We start from the raw sequence: 22,461 nt of genomic DNA on the forward strand, positions 1-22,461 counted from the left end.
ATTGCCAGTCTACATTTTATATCCTATCTACTTTGAGCATCACCAGTTATTTTGCTCCCCAAATAGCAAAACTCCTTTACTACTTTAAGTGTCTCATTTCCTAATCTAATTCCTCAGCATCACCCGATTTAATTTGACTACATTCCATTATCCTCGTTTTGCTTTTGTTGATGTTCATCTTATATCCTCCTTTCAAGACACTGTCCACTATATTCAACTACTCTTCCAGGTCCCTTGCTGTCTCTGACAGAATTATAATCTCATTAGCAAACTACAAAGTTTTTATTTCTTCTCCATGCATTTAATTCCTACTCCAAATTTTTCTTTTCCTTCCTTTACTGCTTGCTCAATATACTGATTGAATAACATCGAAGATAGGCTACAACCTTGTCTCACTCCCTTCCCAACCACTACTTCCCTTTCATGCCCCTCTATTCTTATAACTGCCATCTGATTTCTGTACAAACTATAAATGGCCTTTTGCTCCCTGTATTTGACCCCTGCCACCTTCAGAACTTGAAAGCGAGTATTCCAGTCAACATTGTCAAAAGCTTTGTCTAAGTCTACAAAAGAAACAAAGGTTTGCCTTCCCTTAATCTATTTTCTAAGATAAGTCGTAGGGTCACTATTGCCTCACGTGTTCCAACACTTCTATGGAATCTACTGTTCATATATTGCCAACATATTTGGTATAAACTAACAACTTATGAACTGAATATTTTGGGTGGACAAATTCAGATAACTATACACAATACACAAAACTGGACATACCAATATGATGATGTTGATAGCAGTGGGGGGTTCCTGAGAAAATTTCTTGCAAATGACTACAAGAAGTTACCTTGTGTTTTGTGTATGTGGCTAAAACAAGGAGCAGCAGCATAACAATGAAATGCAGTGGTTGATCAGCTGTAATCTAGTAATTATACAGAAACAGGCACATGGTTAAACTTTTTACGTTTATGTGAAATTTGACAAGCCAGCCTTCTTACCCCATCTTGGGTCCACCCTGAGTGAGGTCAAAAACCTGCCGGGGATTTAACAGCCACTGGAACTTCTGAAGCAGTTTCGCCCCTTGATTTCCACCAGACTTTGGGTTAATAAACACAATCACAGGTTTCACAGATGTTGTAGGAATTGGCTTTATCACAAATGTCTTTTGGTCCTTGTCACTCTGTAAATGCAAACAGAAACTAATTATTTGAGACATAAGGACAAAAATAACATATTATCAACATCTGGTTGTTATCTATTTATGTCACTCCACATGCCGTCAATGGATGAAACATTAGCATGGAACTAAAGGACTTAACTTCTGAGGTCATCAGTCACTTAGAACTTAGAACTACTTAAACCTAACTAACCCAAGGACATCACACACATCCATGCCCGAGGCAGGGTTCGAACCTGCGACCGTACCGGTCGCGCGGTTCCAGACTGTAGCCCCTAGAACCGCTCAGCTACTCAGGCCGGCTCAATTAACTGTACTAAGAACTACTATATATGAAAATTCTTATCTTAAGCTGCTCTGCCGAGTCAAAACCCACTTATAAAGTGCAACTATATTATCTAGACAGCGTATCTGAACATACACATCACAGAATGAGAACGCACACTATTATTATTGCAAGTAATAATGTTTCCAGAGCAGAATGATCAATAGTGGATAAAAACTGCACTCAGGTAAAAATTGTGGGACATATGTGCTTTTACAGCATTGATGGAAAGTCATTTACAGTAAAAATGCATTGGTCCTTTTTCACGTCATCAAGAAGTCATCTCTGATTACATACCTTCTCCTTGCTTTTTTTCTTGCTTGCAGTCTTTTTCTTTGGAGATTTTCGTAAACTGGATTTAAAACTTCCTCTTCGAGGCAGTTTAACAATCCACGAAGGAGGCACTACAATCTCCGCATGAGTTCCTGAAACCACAGACAGCCACTTATCGGGTTGTGACAATAACAAAGCGCAGAAATAAGGATATGTAACATGTATAACAATAAAAGAAACAGACAATCTTATGTTGGTGCTTCTTAAGTTTCCTGATAATCAAATTTATCTTACTTCAGATCGTTAATTACTTATTAGCCTCTGGCTGCAAGCATTATTTTTAATTTCTTTATTGCATAACCGATTTTGAGTCTACACACACACACACACACACACACACACACTTTTCCACTCTTTAACCTGTCTCCCTGTCTGTCAGTTACCAGTACACTTGTTAGGCATGTTGTATGAGAAGTTAATCAATTAAAGTGTACGCTTTTAAGCATTGTTCAAATCGTTACTTGCCATCAAAGTCAGAATCTTTCAACATAGATACTTCATCCAAGAAATCTGTAGCACAGATAAGTCAATGTAAGAGAATATGTGTTTACAGAGTGAAATTCGGAAATTTGTGGTATCGTAAGTTCTGTGAGACCAAAATATTGAGGTCATCGGTCCCTAAGCTTACACACTACTTAATCTGACGTAAACGAACTTACGCTAAGGACAATACGCACACCCATGCCCAATGGAGGACTCGAACCTCCGGCGGAGGAATCCGCGCGAGCCGTGACAACGCGCCCGCGCAAGTATAAATACTTTGAACCCTCTTCACATATAAAAATGTGTCACAACAAGAATGGAAGCTGTGGCATGGTTGTTGAGGTACCTGTAGCTGGGCAGTAAGTGTGGATCGACTGCCTGTGACTATACTCGATTTTTAAGGCAAAAAATACATAACTACAACGTGATTAAGAAAAACGTTGATGGCTGCTAATACATTTGAATATCTTAAAGTTTCATTTAAGATAACTCAGTAATAATATATCTAACAATGGGAAATCCGGGATGGAATGTAACCATAATATGTAAATATATTATGAAAAGGAAAGTTGCTACTCGACATACAGCGGAGAAGCTGAGTCGCAGACAGGCGCAACAAAAAGACTGTCACAAATAAAGCTTTCGGCCATTAAGGCCTTCGTCAAAACACACACACACACACACACGCACTGCAGTCTCAGGCAACAGTGTGGTTTCAGTTGCCTGAGCCTGTGTGTGTGTGTGTGTGTGTGTGTGTGTGTGTGTGTGTGTGTGTGTGTGTATTGTTGACGAAGGCCTTAATGGCCGAAAGCTTTGTTGTGCCTATCTGCGACTCAGCATCTCCGCTATATGGTGAATACCAACTTTCCTTTTCATAACATTGTTGTAACAATATATGTAATACGTAAGTAGGACCTACTTCCAAGAGCGCAACAACACCACTGTACGTGTGCTACGGCTTCTGACCAATCATCGTGTTTGTGTTTGTTTACGTCAGGTTCATTCTTATGATGAACAGAGTATAGCTAAAAGATATTTCGCATGTACGTTTACATCCCATGATGTTTGTTTCAAGACAATTACTGATTGCAATTTATTTATGTACTTTTTTGAAGTGGTATCTTGATTTTGTAGCCCAAGAAAAAATGAATGGAACATTGGAACTTCGAAGATCGGCAACACACGAGAAATATGGGAGAGAAAGGCCGAAAAGCCTCTTGTTTACAGCCTCACTGTGTGCAAATCCGGCCTCGACTGTAGCTTGTATGCATCTTTTTGCATTCATTTTAATCTTCTAATTAAGAAATGTAGACTGTTTAATCTTCTTGACTGCAGGGAGATTTGTTATATTCTGGCGGCAGGTCTTCAACAATCTGCCTGCAGAGAGAGAGAGAGAGAGAGAGAGAGAGAGAGAGAGAGAGAGAGAGAAAACTGAGACGCGAATCAAAAAGTATCTGTCGCACTATAATGCAGCTGCCACAGATTTGACTGTTAGAGCCATTTCTGGCGCTTGTCTACTGCGCCCAGTGAAATGCGGACATTACCCCTTATCCACGAATAAATTTTCATCGCTCTTTATGACGTCGTGAGCTTTTACGGGTTTTCGTGCCACTGACGCAGCAAATACATCATTTTTATGGTTTCAACAATTCTTAGTCAAGAGGTGATTTCTGTGGAAAGTAACACTTATTTGGCGAAATTTTTCTTTTTTAAAATTTAAATTATTATAATGGCACTCATTAGCATGAAATATAACTCTTTTGTTAAATGACGTTTGCAGCACAAAACATGTATATGTTTTATGCTATAAAGTGGGCTGCATATAATGTGCCTGCGCTGTTGTTGTTGTGGTCTTCAATCCAGAGACTGGTTTGATACAGCTCTCCATGATACTCTTTCCTGTGCAAGCTGCTTCATCTCCCAGCACCTACTGCAACCTACATCCTTCTGAATCTGTTTAGTGTACTCATCCCTTGGTCTCCCTCTACGATTTTTTACCCTCCACGCTGCCCTCCAATACTAAATTGGTGGTCCCTTGATGCCTCAGAATATGCCCTACCAACCGATCCCTTCTTCTAGTCAAGTTGTGCCACAAATTTCTCTTCTCTCCAATTCTATTCAATACCTCCTCATTAGTTATGTGATCTACCCATCTAATCTTCAGCATTCTTCTGTAACACCACATTTTGAAAGCTTCTATTCTCTTCTTGTCTAAACTATTTATCGTCCATGTTTCACTTCCATACATGGCTACACCTCATACTAATACTTTCAGAAACGGCTTCCTGGTACTTAAATCTAAACTCGATGTTAACAAATTTCTCTTCTTCAGAAACGCTTTCCTTGCCATTGCTAGTCTACATTTTATATCCTCTATACTTCGACCATCATCAGTTATTTTGCTCCCCAAATAGCAAAACTGTCCGATTTCCTAATCTAATTCCAGCAGCATCACCTGATTTAATTCGACTACATTCCATTATCCTCTTTTGCTTTTGTTGATGTTCATCTTATGTCCTCCTTTCAAGACATTGTCTATTCCGTTCAACTGCTCTTCCAGGTCCTTTGCTGTCTCTGACAGAATTACAATGTCATCCGCGAACCTCGAAGTTTTTATTTCTTCTCCATGGATTTTAATACCTACTCCGTATTTTTCTTTTGTTTCCTTTACTGCTTGCTCAATATACAGATTGAATAACATTGGGGATATGCTACAACCCTGTCCCACTCCCTTCCCAACCACTGCTTCATTTTCATGTCCCTCGACTCTTATAACTGCCCCCTGTATTTTACCCTTGTCACTTTCAGAATTTGAAAGAGAGTATTCCAGTCAACATTTTCAAAAGCTTTCTCTAAGTCTACAAATGCTAGAAACGTAGGTTTGCCTTTCTTTAATCTATCTTCTAAGATAAGTCGTAGGGTCAGTATTGCCTCACGTGTTCCAACATTTCTGCGGAATCCAAACTGATCTTCCACGAGGTCGGCTTCTACCAGTTTTTCCATTCGTCTGTAAAGAATTCGCGTTAGTATTTTGCAGCCGTGGCTTATTAAACTGATAGTTCGGTAATTTTCAAATCTGTAAACACCTGCTTTCTTTGGGGTTAGAATTATTATATTCTTCTTGAAGTCTGAGGGTATTTCGCCTGTCTCATACATCTTGCTGACCAGATGGTCGAGTTTTGTCAGGACTGGCTCTCCCAAGGCTGTCGGTAGTTCTAATGGAATGTTGTCTACTCCCGGATCCTTGTTTTGACTTAGGTCTTTCAGTGCTCTGTCAAACATTTCACGCAGTATCATATCTCTCATTTCATCTTCATCTATATTCTCTTCCATTTCTATGATTTGTCCTCAAGAACATCGCCCTTGTATAGACCCTCTATATACTCCTTCCACCTTTCTGCTTTCCCTTCTTTGCTTAGTACTGGGTTTCCATCTGTGCTCTTGATATTCATGCAAGTCGTCCTCTTTTCTACAAAGGTCTCTTTAATTTTCCTGTAGTCAGTATCTATCTTACACTTAGGGATATGTGCCTCTACATCCTTACATTTGTCCTCCAGCCATCCCTGCCTAGCCATTTTGCACTTCCTGTCGATCTCATTTTTGAGACGTTTGTATTCCTTTTTGCCTGCTTCATTTACTGCATTTTTGTATTTTCTCCTTTCATCAATTAAATTCAATATCTCTTCTGTTAGCCAAGGATTTCTATGAGCCCTCATCTTTTTACTTACTTGATATTTTTTAACATTTGTTGGTGATATATTGGTTTTTTATACGTATTACGAGAATTACACCACATACAATACCCCAGTCTAAATCATTTACCATAATCTTCCACAACATGAATTTTTATCATATTGTTGCACCAAAAATCATTTACTGGGTATGACTGAGTACAACGGAGACATCTGCCGCGGCTAATACAAGAGGCAGCAGAAGCTGCCAGTTCGGCAGGTCAAAGTTACATCATGGGCTACCTGCTGATATCGCAAATACTGTCTCCAAGACGCCGACCTATCACCACAAAGCCCGACACAGCAGAGGTGACAGAGTTCTGATATTGTCGACGTAGCGGAAAAGCGGAGCCACTGTGGTTTAGGTGACTGCTTCATGTTCGAGCCATCTCCTGTTGTGGCTTCAGGGTTGCCAACCGTATGGTTTTGGACCGGACAGTCAAATTTTTAAATGAAAACTGCGATGTCCGGTCGAACGTCCCGACATGGAGTGAAAAGTCTGGTTTTTGGTCCCCCTTGGGCTAAATTCGTATTTACTAATTTAATTTTTTTAAATTTTTTTACAGAATGGAAACAAAGCCCCATGCTTCTTGACAGAGCGTAGGAGAACGATGCGGGGGACCCGCACCGCCTTATTAGGCAAGGTCCTCATGGAGGTGCTTTGCCGTTGCTTTCCTCCGACCGTAATGGGGATGATGATGATGATGATGATGATGATGATGATGATGATGAAGACACTACAACACCCAGAAACCGAATAATGAAAATACAGTTAAACTTCTCAATTTCATTATTCTTTGGCTTCAAGGACTTAAAAGCACTTACTTTAGTTCAAAAAGGGTCCACTACTCAGGAACACTCATCTTCAATAATTTGCCAACAAACATAAAAAATTTAGTTACAAATGAAGATCAATTTGAAAGGAGCCTGAAAGACTTACTAGCGGCCAACTCCTTCTACTCCACTGACGAATTTTTTAATAGAAACAAATGATGTATTGTATATATTCATACTATTAGTATTGTTATTTCAGCTTTAAAAAATAAAAAATAAATAAAAAAATAAAAAGTGACATGTTCCACATCCACGAGGATCTCCTCAACACGGATCTATGGAGCGAAAAACTAATCTAATCTAGTATTTTGTGTCAGATTGCGTCACAAGTTGGGAGCAATGGTAAGAGGTCGCAACGAATTCCAATATATTTTAATACAAATTGGAGCGTGCATTTGTTCGACAAGTCGTGTCACAGAGACTTTGTATTTTTGTTAAACCGCGGTGTCCATTGTCAAGTCATTTGAAAACCGCTCCGATATGAACGAACTACGAAAGAAAGATCAATAATAAGCTTGTAAATTCTTATGACAGCTACATGTCCTTCCACATGGACACTAAAGCAGAGTTGCAATATCAGTTCATGTCTATTTGTTCTTCTGCACAGTTATATTGCATTACGGCAAAAAGCAAAAAGACAAAACAAACCGTGACAATGTCGAATTTTCATTTTATTATCAGTGCGTGCATTAAGGACCTACTACATCTACATCCATAGTCCGCAAGCCACCTGACGGTGTGTGGCGGAGGGTACCTTGAGTATCTCTATCGGTTCTCCCTTCTATTCCAGTATCGTATTGTTCGTGGAAAGAAGGATTGTCGGTATCCGTCTGTGTGGGCTCTAATCTCTCTGATTTTATCCTCATGGTCTCTTCGCGAGATATACGTAGGAGGGAGCAACATACCTGCTTGACTTTTCGGTGAAGGTATGTTCTCGAAACTTCAACAAAAGCCCGTACCGAGCTACTGAGCGTCTCTCCTGCAGAGTCTTCCACTGGAGTTTATCTATCATCTCCGTAACGCTTTCGCGGTTACTAAATGATCCTGTAACGAAGCGCGCTGCTCTCCGTTGGATCTTCTTTATCTCTTTTATCAACCCTATCTGATACGGATACCACACTGCTGAGCAGTATTCAAGCAGTGGGCGAACAAGCGTACTGTAACCTACTTCGTTTTCGGATTACATTTCCTTTTAGGATTCTTCCAATGAATCTCAGTCTGGCATCTGCTTTACCAACGATCAACTTTATATGATCATTCCATTTTAAATCACTCCTAATGCGTACTCCCAGATAATTTATGGAATTAACTGCTTGCAGTTGCTGACCTGCTATTTTGTAGCTAAATGATAAGGGATTTATCTTTCTATGTATTCGCAGCACATTACACTTGTCTACATTGAGATTCAATTGCCATTCCCTGCACCATGCGTCAATTCGCTGCAGATCATCGTGCATTTCAGTAAAATTTTCCTTTGTTACAACCTCTCGATATACCACAGCATCATCCGCAAAAAGCCTCAGTGAACTTCCGATGTCATCCACAAGGTCATTTATGTATATCGTTAATAGCAACGGTCCTACGACACTCCCCTGCGGCACACCTGAAATCACACTTACTTCGAACGACTTCTCTCCATTGAGAATGACATGCTGCGTTCTGTTATCCAGGAACTCTTCAATCCAATCACCCAATTGGTCTGATAGTCCATATGCTCTTACTTTGTTCATTAAACGACTGTGGGGAACTGTATCAAACGCCTTGCGGAAGTCAAGAAACACGGCATCTACCTGGGAACTCATATCTATGGCCCTCTGAGTCTCGTGGACGAATAGCGCGAGCTGGGCTTCACACGATCATCTTTTTCGAAACCCATGCTGATTCCTACAGAGTAGATTTCTAGTCTCCAGAAAAGTCATTATACTCGAACATAATACGTGTTCCAAAATTCTACAACTGATCGACGTTAGAGATATAGGTCTATAGTTCTGCACATCTGATCGACGTCCCTTCTTGAAAACGGGGATGACCTGTGCCCTCTTCCAACCCTAATTTTAAAAAGAATACCGCTGTCGAAGAAATGAACGCACCACGCATACCCATTGTTGCGCGCGGCTTACAGATGCAGTGAATTATTTTCTTGTGGCTGTATTAGTTGAATCGCACACGGCACGCTTCTAGTTTAAAATTGAAGTGTTTAAGAAAGGCATTGTAGTGACGGAGTGATACGCGTACGTACATAGCATCGTAATATAGTGAGCTTCTCAACTGCAGCAAGCTAAACAAGAGAGCCCTCAGCGTCATGTCAATGACAAATGGCTATAATAAACAGGCTTTTTGGGGTGGCTTTAAATACAAGATGAATATGCCGAATATTGTAAAACATGCCGTGTAAGTTTTACAGTGAAATACGACTCAATGAAAGCGGTAAAGCATGCCAGTACTAAGACTCATATTGATAAGGCGCTGTATGTGTTACGAAACTCCAATGTTCAAATGTATTTCGTGTCAGCGGGAACTAGTAAGAAAGAGGAAGTGTCAGCAAAGGAACTAATATTAACATATCATGGAGCGAAACATCATCACAGTTACCTTTCACAAGACTGTGTAAATGCTTTTCTACCTGACTTTTTGTCAAAGATTCGAAACTATCATTCAAAATTCACTGTAGACAGACTAAAACTGACGTTATAGTAGAGAATGTATTGGCTCCACATTCTCTGCAACCAATTCTGAAAAAGTTGGTACAATTACATTTTTGATCGCATGTGATGCTTCAAATAAACGAAATATGAAATTATTTCCAGTTGCTATGCGATACTTCGGTCAAGAAATGGGAACGACTACAGCTGTTATTGATTTTTTACGAATACACAACTTCTATAGTCAAGAGGCTTAAAGTAGCGTCATTAAGACTGGTCTTTCAGGATCGCAGTTAGTTGCTTACCGTGCGGACAACTGTTCCGTCAATTACGGGAAGAACCAATCTGTTTACATTGAACTGGAAACAGTGTTTGAAGCACCACATCTTATTACAGGACATTGTCACATGAATATACTGCACAATACTGCGAAATGTGGACTAGAACTACTGTCATACGATGTTGAATCGTTAGCGGTTAAGGTATTTAATGAGTCTTCTTCGAGTGCGAAGAAGATGAGTGAGATGAACTTTTGTGAGTACTTGCAGTCAGATTACTCCGCACTATTCCAGCATGTTCCTACATGCTATTTTAATCTTTTTTTAGCTGTAGAAAGATTGCTTCAGAACTAGCCATTGATGCAGTCCTATTTTCTAAGACAGAGTGAAGGCAATATTGCCGAACTTATCTGGATATTCGCAGCCTATGCAAAAGACAGTGAAGTGGACAATGAAATAACACTCCCAGAGATTTACATTTATTTTGTCCACAATGTTATGCATTTCTTTAATACAACCATAAAACATGTGGAAAGTGATTATATACAGATAAATGAAATATATTCTGTACTACTAATGTTGTACGGCGCTGCGGTCGGCAACGCCTATAAAAGATAAGGGTTTGGCGCAGTTGTTGGATCGGCTACTGCCGCTACTACGGCAGGTTATCAAGATTTAAGTAAGTTTGAAAGTGGTGTAATAGTCGGCGCACGAGCGATGGGACACAGCATCTCCGAGGAAGCGATGAAGCAGGGATTTTCCCGTACGACCGTTTCACGAGTGCCCCGTGAATATCAGGAATCCGGTAAAACATCGAATCTCCGACATCGCTGCTGCGAAAACGATCCTGCAAGAACGGAACCAACGACGACTGAAGAGAATCGTTCCATGTGACAGAAGTGCAACCCTTCAGCAAATTGCTGCAGATTTCAGTGCTGGGCCATCAACAAGCGTCAGCGTGCGAACCATTCAACGAAACATCATCGATATGGGCTTTCGGTGCCGAAGGCCTACTCGTGTACCCTTGATGGCTGCACGACACAATGCTAAAGTTGTATCGAGCGGATGAACATGTATGGGTAAGGGAAAAATCTCATGCATCCATGGACCCTGCATGACAGCAGGGAACTGTTGCAGCTGGTGGAGGCTCTGTAATGGTGTGCGGCGTGTGCAGTTGGAGTGATATGGGACCCCTGATACGTATAGATACGACTCTGACAGGTGACACGTACGTAAGTATCCTGTCTGATCATCTGCATCCAGTCATGTCCTTTGTGCATCCCGAGGAACTTGGGCAATTCCAGCATGACAATGCGACACCCGACAAGTCCAGAATTGCTACAGTGTGGCTCTAGGGACACTCGTCTGAGTTTAAACACTTCCGCTGGCCATCAGGCTCCCCACACGTGAACATAATTGAGCATATTTGGGACGCCTTGCAACGTGCTGTTCAGAAGAGAACTCAACCCCCTTGTAGTCTTACGGATTTATGGCCAGCCTGCAGGATTCATGGTGTCAGTTACCTCCAGCACTGCTTCAGGCATTAGTCGAGTTCATGCCGCGTCGTGTTGCGGCATTTCTGCATGTTCGCGGGGCCCCTGTACGATATTAGGCAGGCGTACCAGTTTCTTTGACTTTTCAGTGTAGACGAATCGCACAATGATTTAGAAAGTGGCAGTTGACCCTGAACATTAAAGCGTACGAGAGTCTCTACGTAAGTACTAAAAAAAAATTCCTTGAAGTTCGGCTATACAATAAATCACACAAACTTAAAGATTGTCAATGAAGCTAAATACCTAGGGATTACAATTACAAACTACTTAAAGTTCACATAGAAAATGATGTGGAAAAGGCGAAACAGTGATTGCTTTTTATTGGCAGAACAATAAATGTGCTAAAGAGACTGCCTACATTACCCGTATCATCTTTTTCAGTATTGCTGTGCGGTATGGAGTCTTTAGCAGATGTGATTGACAGAAGACATCGAGAAAGTGCAAAGAACGGCAGTTCGTTTTGTATTATCGCGAAATATGGTAGAATGTGTCACGGATGTGATACGTGAGGTGGATTTAAAAAAGTTTTTCCTTGTCACTAAATTTCGAACACCAACTTTCCCCTCTGAATGCGAAAAAAATTTACTGTCATCTACCTATACAGAGAAATGGCTATCGAAATGAAGTAAGAGAACTCGGAGCTCGCATGGAAAGATTTAGGTGTTCATTGTTCGCCAAGTGCTATTCGAGAAGGGACGGTCGAGAAATATTCTAAAAGTGTTTCTAAGAACTCTCTGCCAAACACGTAATTGTGGACTGCAGAGCAGTGATGTAGTTGTTGGTCACCTGCCGTGGGTAAGCTCCTGCAGATGGTTTTCTTTTGAAAATGCCAATCCACTGTGGCAGATGAGGCAAACTTCACAAGAGTAGGAATTTTAAACCTTTCGAAAGCAACATTTGTGGGCAGATTAAAGTCTTCGTTGCACAATTCAGGCTAGACACCATCAGCAGTTTAAATTTCGGGTAGAACTGAAGGTGACAGTGTGGCAATCTACCAGAAATTTAATCAAATCACTATTCCAGATTTGCAAAAGGATTTGCTGCCTGCAAATACGACGAATCATCTGGTTTATGCATGGTACGGCTGCAGTATAGTTTTATAACATTTTATACGACATTCACTGGATGATATCAACCTTGATGTGTGGTTATGTGGTGGAAAACTTTCTGCATGTCCTGTACTTTCCTACGAACTCAAACCTTTGGATAATTATCTGTTCAGCCATCTAAAAAAATTTGTTTACGAAGCAGATATTCTTAGTGCAGAGAGCCTTCATCAACGTGTTACGGAAGACTGCGAAACTACTCAACACCAACGAGGGAAATAATTATACATAGTAGCCCACATGGTTCCATCTTAGAGCCCTTCATTTCTCTTGTGTACATCAATGACCTTTCATCTGTAACCTCCTTTTTCTTGCGTTACGGTCTCTGTAGGACCACGGGTAGCTCCTTCGTGGACTGCATTTTACTCTTCTTCTCCCAGAACCTCTTCATTCTTTCTCTTCTTCTCTCCCGCTCTTCTTCCGTGACCTTCAGTGTCCGTTTCTCCTGTCGGCTCCACTGGTGGCACTCTAATCTTTTTCCTGTATTCTTCTCCGTCATTGGTCTCCGGCATATTGGTCGGTGTGTACTACTTCCTCCAATTTTCCTTTCCTTCGACCTTGATCCCCAATTCCAACCAGTCCTTCCGAAGTCAACAAGCCACTTGGTTCCTGTCTTTCCCCTTGTCCTCCCTGTTGTTTCCCACACTCTCTTCGTCATTCTGTCCATACTCATCCTAACTACATGTCCAGCAAACCCTGCCCTTTTGAGTCTGATTTCCCCGAATATTGTTCTCATGTTCTGGTACAATTCTTCCCTAGGTCTTCGCATCCACTTCTCTCCACGTCTTTTGGGACCTAGTATTTTTCTCAGTATTTTTCTCTCTTTTTTATCTAGTTGTTCTGCCCCATTTCTTCCTAGTGTCATCGTCTCAGCAGCATATAATACTGCATTCCTTACCGTTGTAGTGGCTTATCTTTGCCTCTGTGGATATATTCTTTTTATTTTATATCTCTCTCGTCATGCAGAAGGCTGACCTCATCTTCTTTATCCTCTCTGATATTCCCTCGTTGCTCCTGTTCCTTCTTGTTATAAATTCTCACAGGTATTTGTCCACCATTTGCACAGTGCCTTCCGGTGTTTCCCAGTCTGCAGTGGTATTTAATGTCTTTGCCTTGTTATAGGCGATCCTCAGTCCCACCTTTCTGGCTGCCTTACGCAAGTTGTCGAGTTGTGTCTCTGCGTCTTCTTCCGTCACTTACTATTCCCATGTCGTCTGCAAAGGCTAGGCAGTCCACTTGAGCCCTGTTGTCCTTTTTATCCCCCACATGGGTCTTTGGTATTCCCATTTCCTCGTTTATTGCTATCCACTGCCTGATCACTTCGTCCAGTGCTATATTGAACAACAATGGTGACAAGATACCAAGTTTCTTTTGTTTGTAGATAATACAAATTACGCAATAAATTGCAAATCAAGTACAGTTTTAAAGAGATCGGGTAACGAAGTTTTCATGGACATTAATAAATGGTTCCCAGCCAATTCTTTAAAAAAACATACTACATGCAGATAAGAAATTTTAAGTGGAATACCAAAAGTATATACCTATAATACGACGACAAGCAGATAGAGAAACTTGAAGTGTTAAATTCTTGATAATAAATTCAACTGTGAGAGGAGTATACTACAGAACTGCTGAAGTGCCACAATAATGCAAGGCGAATGTTGTCAGACGTAGGCCACAAAAAAAGCTGGCATACTATGGTAACTTTCTTCCACGGTATCATACGAAATTATTTTTTGGGGTAGTTCATCAAGCCGAGTTACTTTTCCGGGTTAAAAAAAAAATCGTATAATAAGAATTATTTGCAGTGTGAACTCAAGAACATCGTGTAAAGGGCTATTTACGGAACTAGCGATACCATTCACTGCTTCCCAATGTATTTATTCCTTAATGAAATTTGTAATTAAAAATACACTAAGACAAAAAACTATGATTTACGCTTCGAAATGAACCCCCAATGATCAGCGAAGACGTGCCTGGAGAAGCCTCAGAAAGCGGTGGGTTACCAGCCCGAGTGTCGCCAGCCACGAGGCCCGACAACGAATGGGCGCGAAACCCCTACAAACACAGCGGCACGTTTGTTGCTCTTCATGGCAGCCATCGTGGTGTAAGGTGCCTCTTACGTGAGGAAGACATTTTTACCAGTTTTAATAAATTATTGTCTCTTATTGATGTATTCGCGATAGTTAGGAAGTGCTGTAGTCCGTAGCCGACCATGAATCAGAGAGCATTTCGCACGCTGCTGGCTAGGTGACGAAGCGACCATATGTTGAGCGTAGTGGGGTGGGGCTCGGCGCTGGACCGTAGCAACAAGCGTCAGCCTGGGAAATATACATTACTGGAAGTACCACCATCTTGGCGCCAAGTCACCGACTTTGTTTAATTATATTTAATAATTAAAGTCATTTATGGCAACATGAATACTAGAAGGAGCCTCTGGATGTTTAAAACTATTTATCATAATTTTGCCTCGTTAAAATTCACACCCGTTGATTAACGAATGCCTATCTTAGTAACTACGAACTCGATCGGAAATCCACGAACTGTGACGAAACTGGTAAGAGATACGGACTGCGCGCCAAAGTCGGCAGTCGGCATTAAGAGCTCTTCCTGTCTTGTTCGATGGTAGCCATGCTCTCGGTTATGAGTAGTTTGTGACACGAGTGTTTCATTATTGATCTAATAGGAATAAAAGTGATATTACGGCACTCTGAATGTTAATTTCGAGTAAATAGATACCCCAAAGTTGATCGATAGCAATTTAAGATAATTAGCTTCCACCGACAGAGTCATCCAATGCGCCAATGAAGAATCTGCACGGGGCGACATTTACGAGAGCTGCACCGCGCACAGGTAGGAGGAAATCCGACGACACAACCCACCAAGGCGGATCAAGGAAGGTCCGACTTACACTCGCAAATTCCGGGTGGAAATGCTAACCAGTCACACTGTACCTTCTACGGACTCGCGCCTAAGCTGAGTAATAACAGTATCAGTTTGGAAGCGAGGGGATCTTGCAGTGAGCTTAAATTTCAGCAAGATAAAGGCCGGTCGCACAAGGCGAGAGTTTCCATTACTAGTCTTCGTGCTTGCCAAACCATACTTTGGCCAGCAAGGTCGCCTGGTGCCTCCCCAATAGAGAACGTTTGGAGCATTACGGGCAAGGTCCTCCAACCAGCTCAGGATTCTGACGATCTAACCCGACAATTAGAATTTGGCACGATATCCCTCAGGAGGACATCCAACGAGTCTGTCAGTCAGTGACAAGCCGTCCGCCCCTGGTAGCTGAGAGGTCAGCGCGACGGAATGTCATACGTAACGGCCCGGGTTCGATTCCTGGCTGGGTCGGAGATTTTCTCCGCTCAGGGACTGGGTGTTGTGTTGTCCCTATCATCATCATTTCATCCCCTTCGACACGCAAGTCGCCGAAGTGGCGTCAACTCGAAAGACTTGCACCAGGCGAACGGTCTACCCGACGGGAGGCCCTAGCCACATGGCATTTCCTAGTGACAAGCCGAATAACTGCTTGCATAAGGCCCAGAAGTGGACCAACACATTACTGACCTGCTCAATTTCTGAAGGTCTTTCTCTTGAATAAATCATTCAATTTTTCTCAAATGGTGATCACTAGTCTGTCTCTACATCTACATCACATCACATCTACCGATTTCCGCCTTTTTCGGAAATTTCCTTCGTGTTGCATCGTTCTTTTTTGTCTTAGAGTGATTTTTTTTTTCAATTCGTGGAATCAGTACCAGAACTAAGAGTAAATCTCACAAAGATTTAAGGTCTCTTACGTTTTAACCGAACGGCTTCTTCTACTCAGAAACAAAAACTTTAAAAACTTACCAGCAGGTATAGAAAATTAGCTACTAATAAAGTTCAGTTTAAGAGAAGCCCAAGAGATTTAATGGTAGTCACTCCTTCCACTTCACTGATGAATTTCTTAGCGTAACCGGCTGATGTGTATGTTACAAATCACATCAAATAAAGTAGTAGCACGATCTCACTTCTGTAAAAATTCAGTGCAGTAATGATCATTGTAAATAAATGTTGTAAAATGATATTCTTGTTTGATGATGCATGGCTACATATAGCCTAAGTATTATCATATGCGGCGCCGTGTATTCTGCCAGGTTATTTACTACCCTTTAAATAAAAATATGCTTTTTTTTTACTTATTTCACATCCATGAGAGCCATTACACTTGAGGTCTGTAAAAAGTACATTAGTATACTTGTTTTTCTTTTTAAATATTTATTGTGTATTCTTGATATATTCTAGAGAAGGAGGAGGCCATTTAGAGACGGAGCACAAGCTTGGATTGTGGAAGGATGGGGAAGGAAATCGGTTGCGTCCTTTCAAAGGAACCATCCCGGTATTTGCCTAAAGCGATTAGGGAAATCACGGAACACCTAAATCAGGATGGTTGGACGCGGGCTTGAACTGTCGTCCTCCCGAATGCAAGTCCAGTGTGCCATCTCTCTCGGTACATATTCTAGAGCCCGGAAGATCTCGTCACTATGGATCCACTGGAACGAAAAAGTACATCTGACCTAATCAGGTCCCGATGAATGCATGCTTGTGTGAAAGAAAGAAGAGCGTGTTTAAGACATTTTTGTGTGTTCCTTACATCAGAACATTATATAAGTCCTTTCATTAACAGCTAAAAAAGCTTGCTTAAATGGATTTTCTTATTATGGTGTGACAAATGTCTGTAACACGCTGTATATGTTACGTGAAACATGCAGAATAACAATAATTAGTCAGAAGTATTGTGGTAAGAGGAGACATACCAAGATTACACTCCTCTCCAATCTTCTGAAGATTGAAGCAGGACTCCTTGTTGTGGTAGGCCGTCTTGCACCACGAACAGCTGATCGCCACAATCTCTTTAGAGCTGAAGGACAGCTTCGACTGGAACGACTGAAAGAAACAAAAACAACAACCATCAGCGTTCATTTCTAGCTGTATAAAGAACAGACTTATCACATTAAAACTATAAACTACTCTTATACATATCCAACACCGTTCAAGCATGTGTTCTTTTAGAACGAGATACTTTAGTTTATATCTACACAGCAATGAAAACAGTTTAAAATTTGAGGTTTTCTACCGCCAACGTTTATATTTTTTTCGTGTTTTTTTTTTCTTTTACGTCATAGATTTGGTTCATGTCACACGTATTATACATCTCTAGTGTTACCAGAAATATACGAATTTGGTGGTTAAAAGAAATATACATGGGACCCATCATCATAGAACGAAGCTGGTTGTGTCAGATCTTGACTGGTCCGCTACCTCGTCCTGCTTAGCCCCACAGAAAATGTATCAGACTATTTGGAAAGTGGGTGGAACGTACCAAAGAACATCGCCGCATTTGACGCTTCCGATAGGAGTAACTTTGAGTGGCGGTCTGACGTCTTTGAGTCTGTTTATTCAGGTGTGTAACTGTTGTTTTTGATGGCTGCAAATATCTGCGTTGTGAAGAGCTCACGGGAACGAATACTTGTGACGCAGTTCTCGCCTCCAGGACGACGAACGCAGTTCACATGCTCACTGATCACCAAGATTTACACTTTTCGCTGGTCCCCAAAATAGAGTAAGACGAAGACTCGGGTGATACCCTCGAAAAAGTGAACTTGGCTGATTTCATTACCCATTCTTGTTCAATATGGCTTGTTATTCAGTTAGATGACTTTGTCGCTGACGGAATATTAAACCCTATCCTCCTTTTTCTTTAGAGAGCGAAGAAGGAAAAACGAAAACTACTTGTACATAATTTTTGGGATAGTTTGGGATTCTTTGAGCAATCTTTAATGGCAAGAATGTATATAACGTTTTGATAGGCATACCAATTGTAGCGTTAAAAACACAGACGTTATTCTGTTTGCATGTACTTTCCCTGGATCATATCCTATGTGACCTTAGCAACAGCTGCCATTATCGTTCCATGCAGATAATCATGAAGCAACAAGCAGTGTTCTTTACAGGGCGAAAGAAGAAATAGCTATGTAGAGAGGTAAGATGTGAATATGCTGCTGGCAGCGTAAAAGGCATTTGAGTGAAGTACACTTTTTGGGTAATTGTTCGTCAAACTCACTTCAAATTGTGAAGTTGAAATATGCCTCACTGCTGTATTGGTAGCTTGTGTAAGTAAAATAAATTTCTTTACGTTCTGTAACGAAACAACATTAACCACTGTTTATTTAAAAAATTCTGCATTTCTGCCCTCAATTTCAAAATTACTGGCTACCAGTGTTTAATAGTGAATGTCAGTGAAATTGTATTATGTATTATATACGAAACATGAAACGACCAAGAGATTCATGGGCACACTTTCTACAATGTCAAATGCCCAGTCCTTAAAGTAAGATAAAGAGGTAGACGAATATGTAGTTTATGAAGACGAAGGAAGAAAGAAGAAATGAAGGAAGGTACAGGAAAGAAGAGAATAAATATTAGAGTTTCATTCATTGTTGATGTAGAGAGAAGAAATGAAAGAGGAAATAAGACAGAAGAAACAAATGAAAGAGCAAAAAAAATGTTAAAATGAAAGAGAGAAAAATAAGACAGCAAAAACTGAAAAAGAAGGACAAAGGAAGTGGAAAGAAGGAAGGCAGCTAGTGGAGGAGGAGGAGGAGGAGGAGACGGAGGGGGGGGGCGGGGGAGAGGAAGGAGTGCGAGAGGAGAATGAGGATGTAGGGAGGAAGAAAAGGACAATGGTGGAGGAGGAGGAGGAAGTCTGAAGGAAGTCGGAAGGGCGATGGAGGGAGAAGGAGACACTGGGGATTAGGAGGGAGGTAGTGGGGAAGGAGGAAGGAGGTAGTGGAGGAGGAGGAGGAGGAGGAGGAGGAGGAGGAGGAGGAGGAGGAGGATGCAGGGAGGAAGGAAAGAACAATGGTGAAGGAGGAAGAAGGATGGAGGGATAAGGAGATGCTGGGGATTAGGAAGGACGAAGGAGGGCGCGGGGGGGGAGGAGGAGAAAGGCACGGGGGCAGGGAGAGGATGAGGAGGGCGTGGGGGGAGGAGGGAGGAGGGTGGAGGGCGCGCAGGGGAGGAGGGCAGAGAGTGCGCGGGGGAGGAGGAAGGATGGCGCGCGGGGGAGGAGGGAGTGGTGCGCGCGGGGGAGGAGGGAGTGGTGCGCGCGGGGGAGGAGGGAGTGGGGCGCGCGGGGGAGGAGGGAGTGGTGCGCGCGGGGGAGGAGGGAGTGGGGCGCGCGGGGGAGGAGGGAGTGGGGCGCGCGGGGGAGGAGGGAGTGGGGCGCGCGGGGGAGGTGGAAGGGGGGACGCGCGGGGGAGGTGGAAGGGGGGACGCGCGGGGGAGGAGGAAGGGGGGCGCGCGGGGGAGGAGGAAGGGGGGCGCGCGGGGGAGGAGGAAGGAGGGCGCTCGGGGGAGGAGGAAGGAGGGCGCTCGGGGGAGGAGGAAGGAGGGCGCTCGGGGGAGGAGGAAGGAGGGCGCGCGGGGGAGGAGGAAGGAGGGCGCGCGGGGGAGGAGGAAGGAGGGCGCGCGGGGGAGGAGGAAGGAGGGCGCGCGGGGGAGGAGGAAGGAGGGCGCGCGGGGGAGGAGGAAGGAGGGCGCGCGGGGGAGGAGGAAGGAGGGCGCGCGGGGGAGGAGGAAGGAGGGCGCGCGGGGGAGGAGGAAGGAGGGCGCGCGGGGGAGGAGGAAGGAGGGCGCGCGGGGGAGGAGGAAGGAGGGCGCGCGGGGGAGGAGGAAGGAGGGCGCGCGGGGGAGGAGGAAGGAGGGCGCGCGGGGGAGGAGGAAGGAGGGCGCGCGGGGGAGGAGGAAGGAGGGCGCGCGGGGGAGGAGGAAGGAGGGCGCGCGGGGGAGGAGGAAGGAGGGCGCGCGGGGGAGGAGGAAGGAGGGCGCGCGGGGGAGGAGGAAGGAGGGCGGGCGGGGGAGGAGGAAGGAGGGCGGGCGGGGGAGGAGGAAGGAGGGCGCGGGGGAGGGGGAAGGCGGATGCGGGGGAGGAGGAAGGGGGATGTGGGGGAGGAGGAAGGGGGATGCGGGGGAGGAGGAAGGAGGGCGAAAGATGATAGTTTACTGTCTCGTATACATTGAGGTTCTTGTACTAGGGGAACTAGTTCTGTTGGACAAGGATGGGGAGGAAATCGTGTGTGACCATCTTGGCACTACAGGCATTTACCATTTGAGATTTTGAGGTCGAGAAGGAAATTTCACAGTACATTTATCAATTTGATTCGTGTCAGAGTCGTCAGTTTGATGGATCAAAGTTGGTGCTCAGTGAGGCTGGTGGCCTCGTTTCAAGTGAAGCGACTTGGCCGCAGCTGAATATTGGCCGCATAAAGCAGAGGGAGCCGGGGGAGGACCGAGAATAGCCGCGCGCTCCCCACAGGACATCCGTCATCGTTAGCGGCGCCGACGCCGACGCCCCATTCATCAGGAGGCGCCATTCAGGCACACCTGCGCGGCCGCAGCCGCAAGGCGCCGCCTGGCTATCCGCCAGCGAGCCTCGCGACCGCCGCCAATCCGTACTCAGCAGTGGACGTTCCTCGGAACCACCACCACTCCCCAACTGAGCGAAACCTGAACAGTGTGCGTGCGGCACTGTCGAGCCATCTACCCGTTCTAAAGTATTCGTTTACTTTTGTACTTTTGTTAGTACACATCTGACTAGGTACACCTTACAGCTTCAGACCATAAATGATATAGATCGTGCATTAACGTCTTTGAACTGAAACCAACATCTCGATCACCTGACCAATGGCGACATCTACTAGCAGACGAGTTTTGGAATACTGTTCACTTTATCTCAATTGTAATATTTTCATCAAAAATTTCATTATTGCAATTATGAAATCTTGTACAGCATTTGGTCGCGCCGAAAGACATGTGAAAGGTCATAATAGTTCGTTCCACATTAATACAAAAAAATTTGGGAACATAATTTTTTGAAAGTTCGGGTTTATGTTCGTCCTACCAATCTAAAATTCAATGGATGAGGAAGATTCTGAAACAGTAGAACGTTGATTTCTTATGCACTACAAGAATTTTTTTATGGTTTCTTATTTATAATGCTTCTTATATTGATTGTTTCGGTATCTGCTTTGGGGCAAGCGAAACCCATAAAACATAAACGCTTATTTTGTTTAACAATGGGACATTATGGGTAGAAATGGATATCATTGCTTATAAAAGCAAAATAAAACATTTCACACAGATTGTTGAGAAATCGTCAGAAAACTTAATGCTTCCTGCCAAACTAATATTTCGTCTTCCACTCGTGTGGAAGTACCGAACTAAATGACACGTAATGCAACAAAAAGAAGAATTCACTGGAAAACTGTAATTCTGTCGTTTGTAAAAAGTAGCAAATGTCAATACAAACTTTCGAATTGTTTGGTACCCTTTCGTTTGGCCGAATGCAAAAATGCATCGCATTAATGTTGAGAATTTAGGAGAATTTTGGTTGCCTATACCGTTACATATTTAATACTAAAGCAACAAACCGGTCAGTTGCTAAAATAAATGCTTCTTTTCAACCACAAACAAGAAAAAGGCTCTGTAATGGTGTGGGGCGTGTGCAGTTGGAGTGATACGGGACCCGTGATACGTCTAGATACGACTCTGACAGATGACACGTATGTAAGCTTCCTCTCTGAGTGCCTACATCCGTTCATGTCAATTGTGCATTCCGACAGACAATTTCAGCAGGACAATGCGACACCCCACACGTCCAGAAATGCTACAGAGTGGATCCAAGAACACTCTTCTGAATTTAAACACTGCCGCTGGCCACCAAACTCACCAGACATGAACATTATCGAGAATATCTTGGATGCCTTGCAACGTGCTGTTCAGAAGAGATCTCCACCCCCACATATCTTACGGATTTATGGACAGCCCTGCAGGATTCATGGTGTCAATTCCCTCCAGCACTACTGCAGACATTAGTCGAGTCCACGTCACGGCCTCTTCGGACACATCTGCGTGCTCGCGTGGGCCCTACACGATGTTAGCCAAGTGTACCAGTTTCTTTGGCTC

General features: G+C 43.2%; 1 protein-coding gene across 1 annotated transcript in view; it reads right to left on the reverse strand.

Moving 5' to 3' along the window:
- The window catches only part of LOC124804650 (eye-specific diacylglycerol kinase), an 879,337-nt gene that overhangs the window by 178,531 nt on the left and 678,345 nt on the right, over nucleotides 1-22,461 (reverse strand). Inside the window, exons 4-6 of the mRNA XM_047264874.1 lie at nucleotides 17,253-17,382; nucleotides 1,794-1,921; nucleotides 993-1,174 (exon numbers count right to left, since the gene is read on the reverse strand). Of these exons, the coding sequence (XP_047120830.1) occupies nucleotides 993-1,174; nucleotides 1,794-1,921; nucleotides 17,253-17,382 (440 nt within the window). The remainder of the gene's footprint in view (nucleotides 1-992; nucleotides 1,175-1,793; nucleotides 1,922-17,252; nucleotides 17,383-22,461) is intronic.

This window comes from Schistocerca piceifrons, chromosome 7 (genome assembly GCF_021461385.2).
Source record: "Schistocerca piceifrons isolate TAMUIC-IGC-003096 chromosome 7, iqSchPice1.1, whole genome shotgun sequence".
Classification (NCBI taxonomy): domain Eukaryota; kingdom Metazoa; phylum Arthropoda; class Insecta; order Orthoptera; family Acrididae; genus Schistocerca; species Schistocerca piceifrons.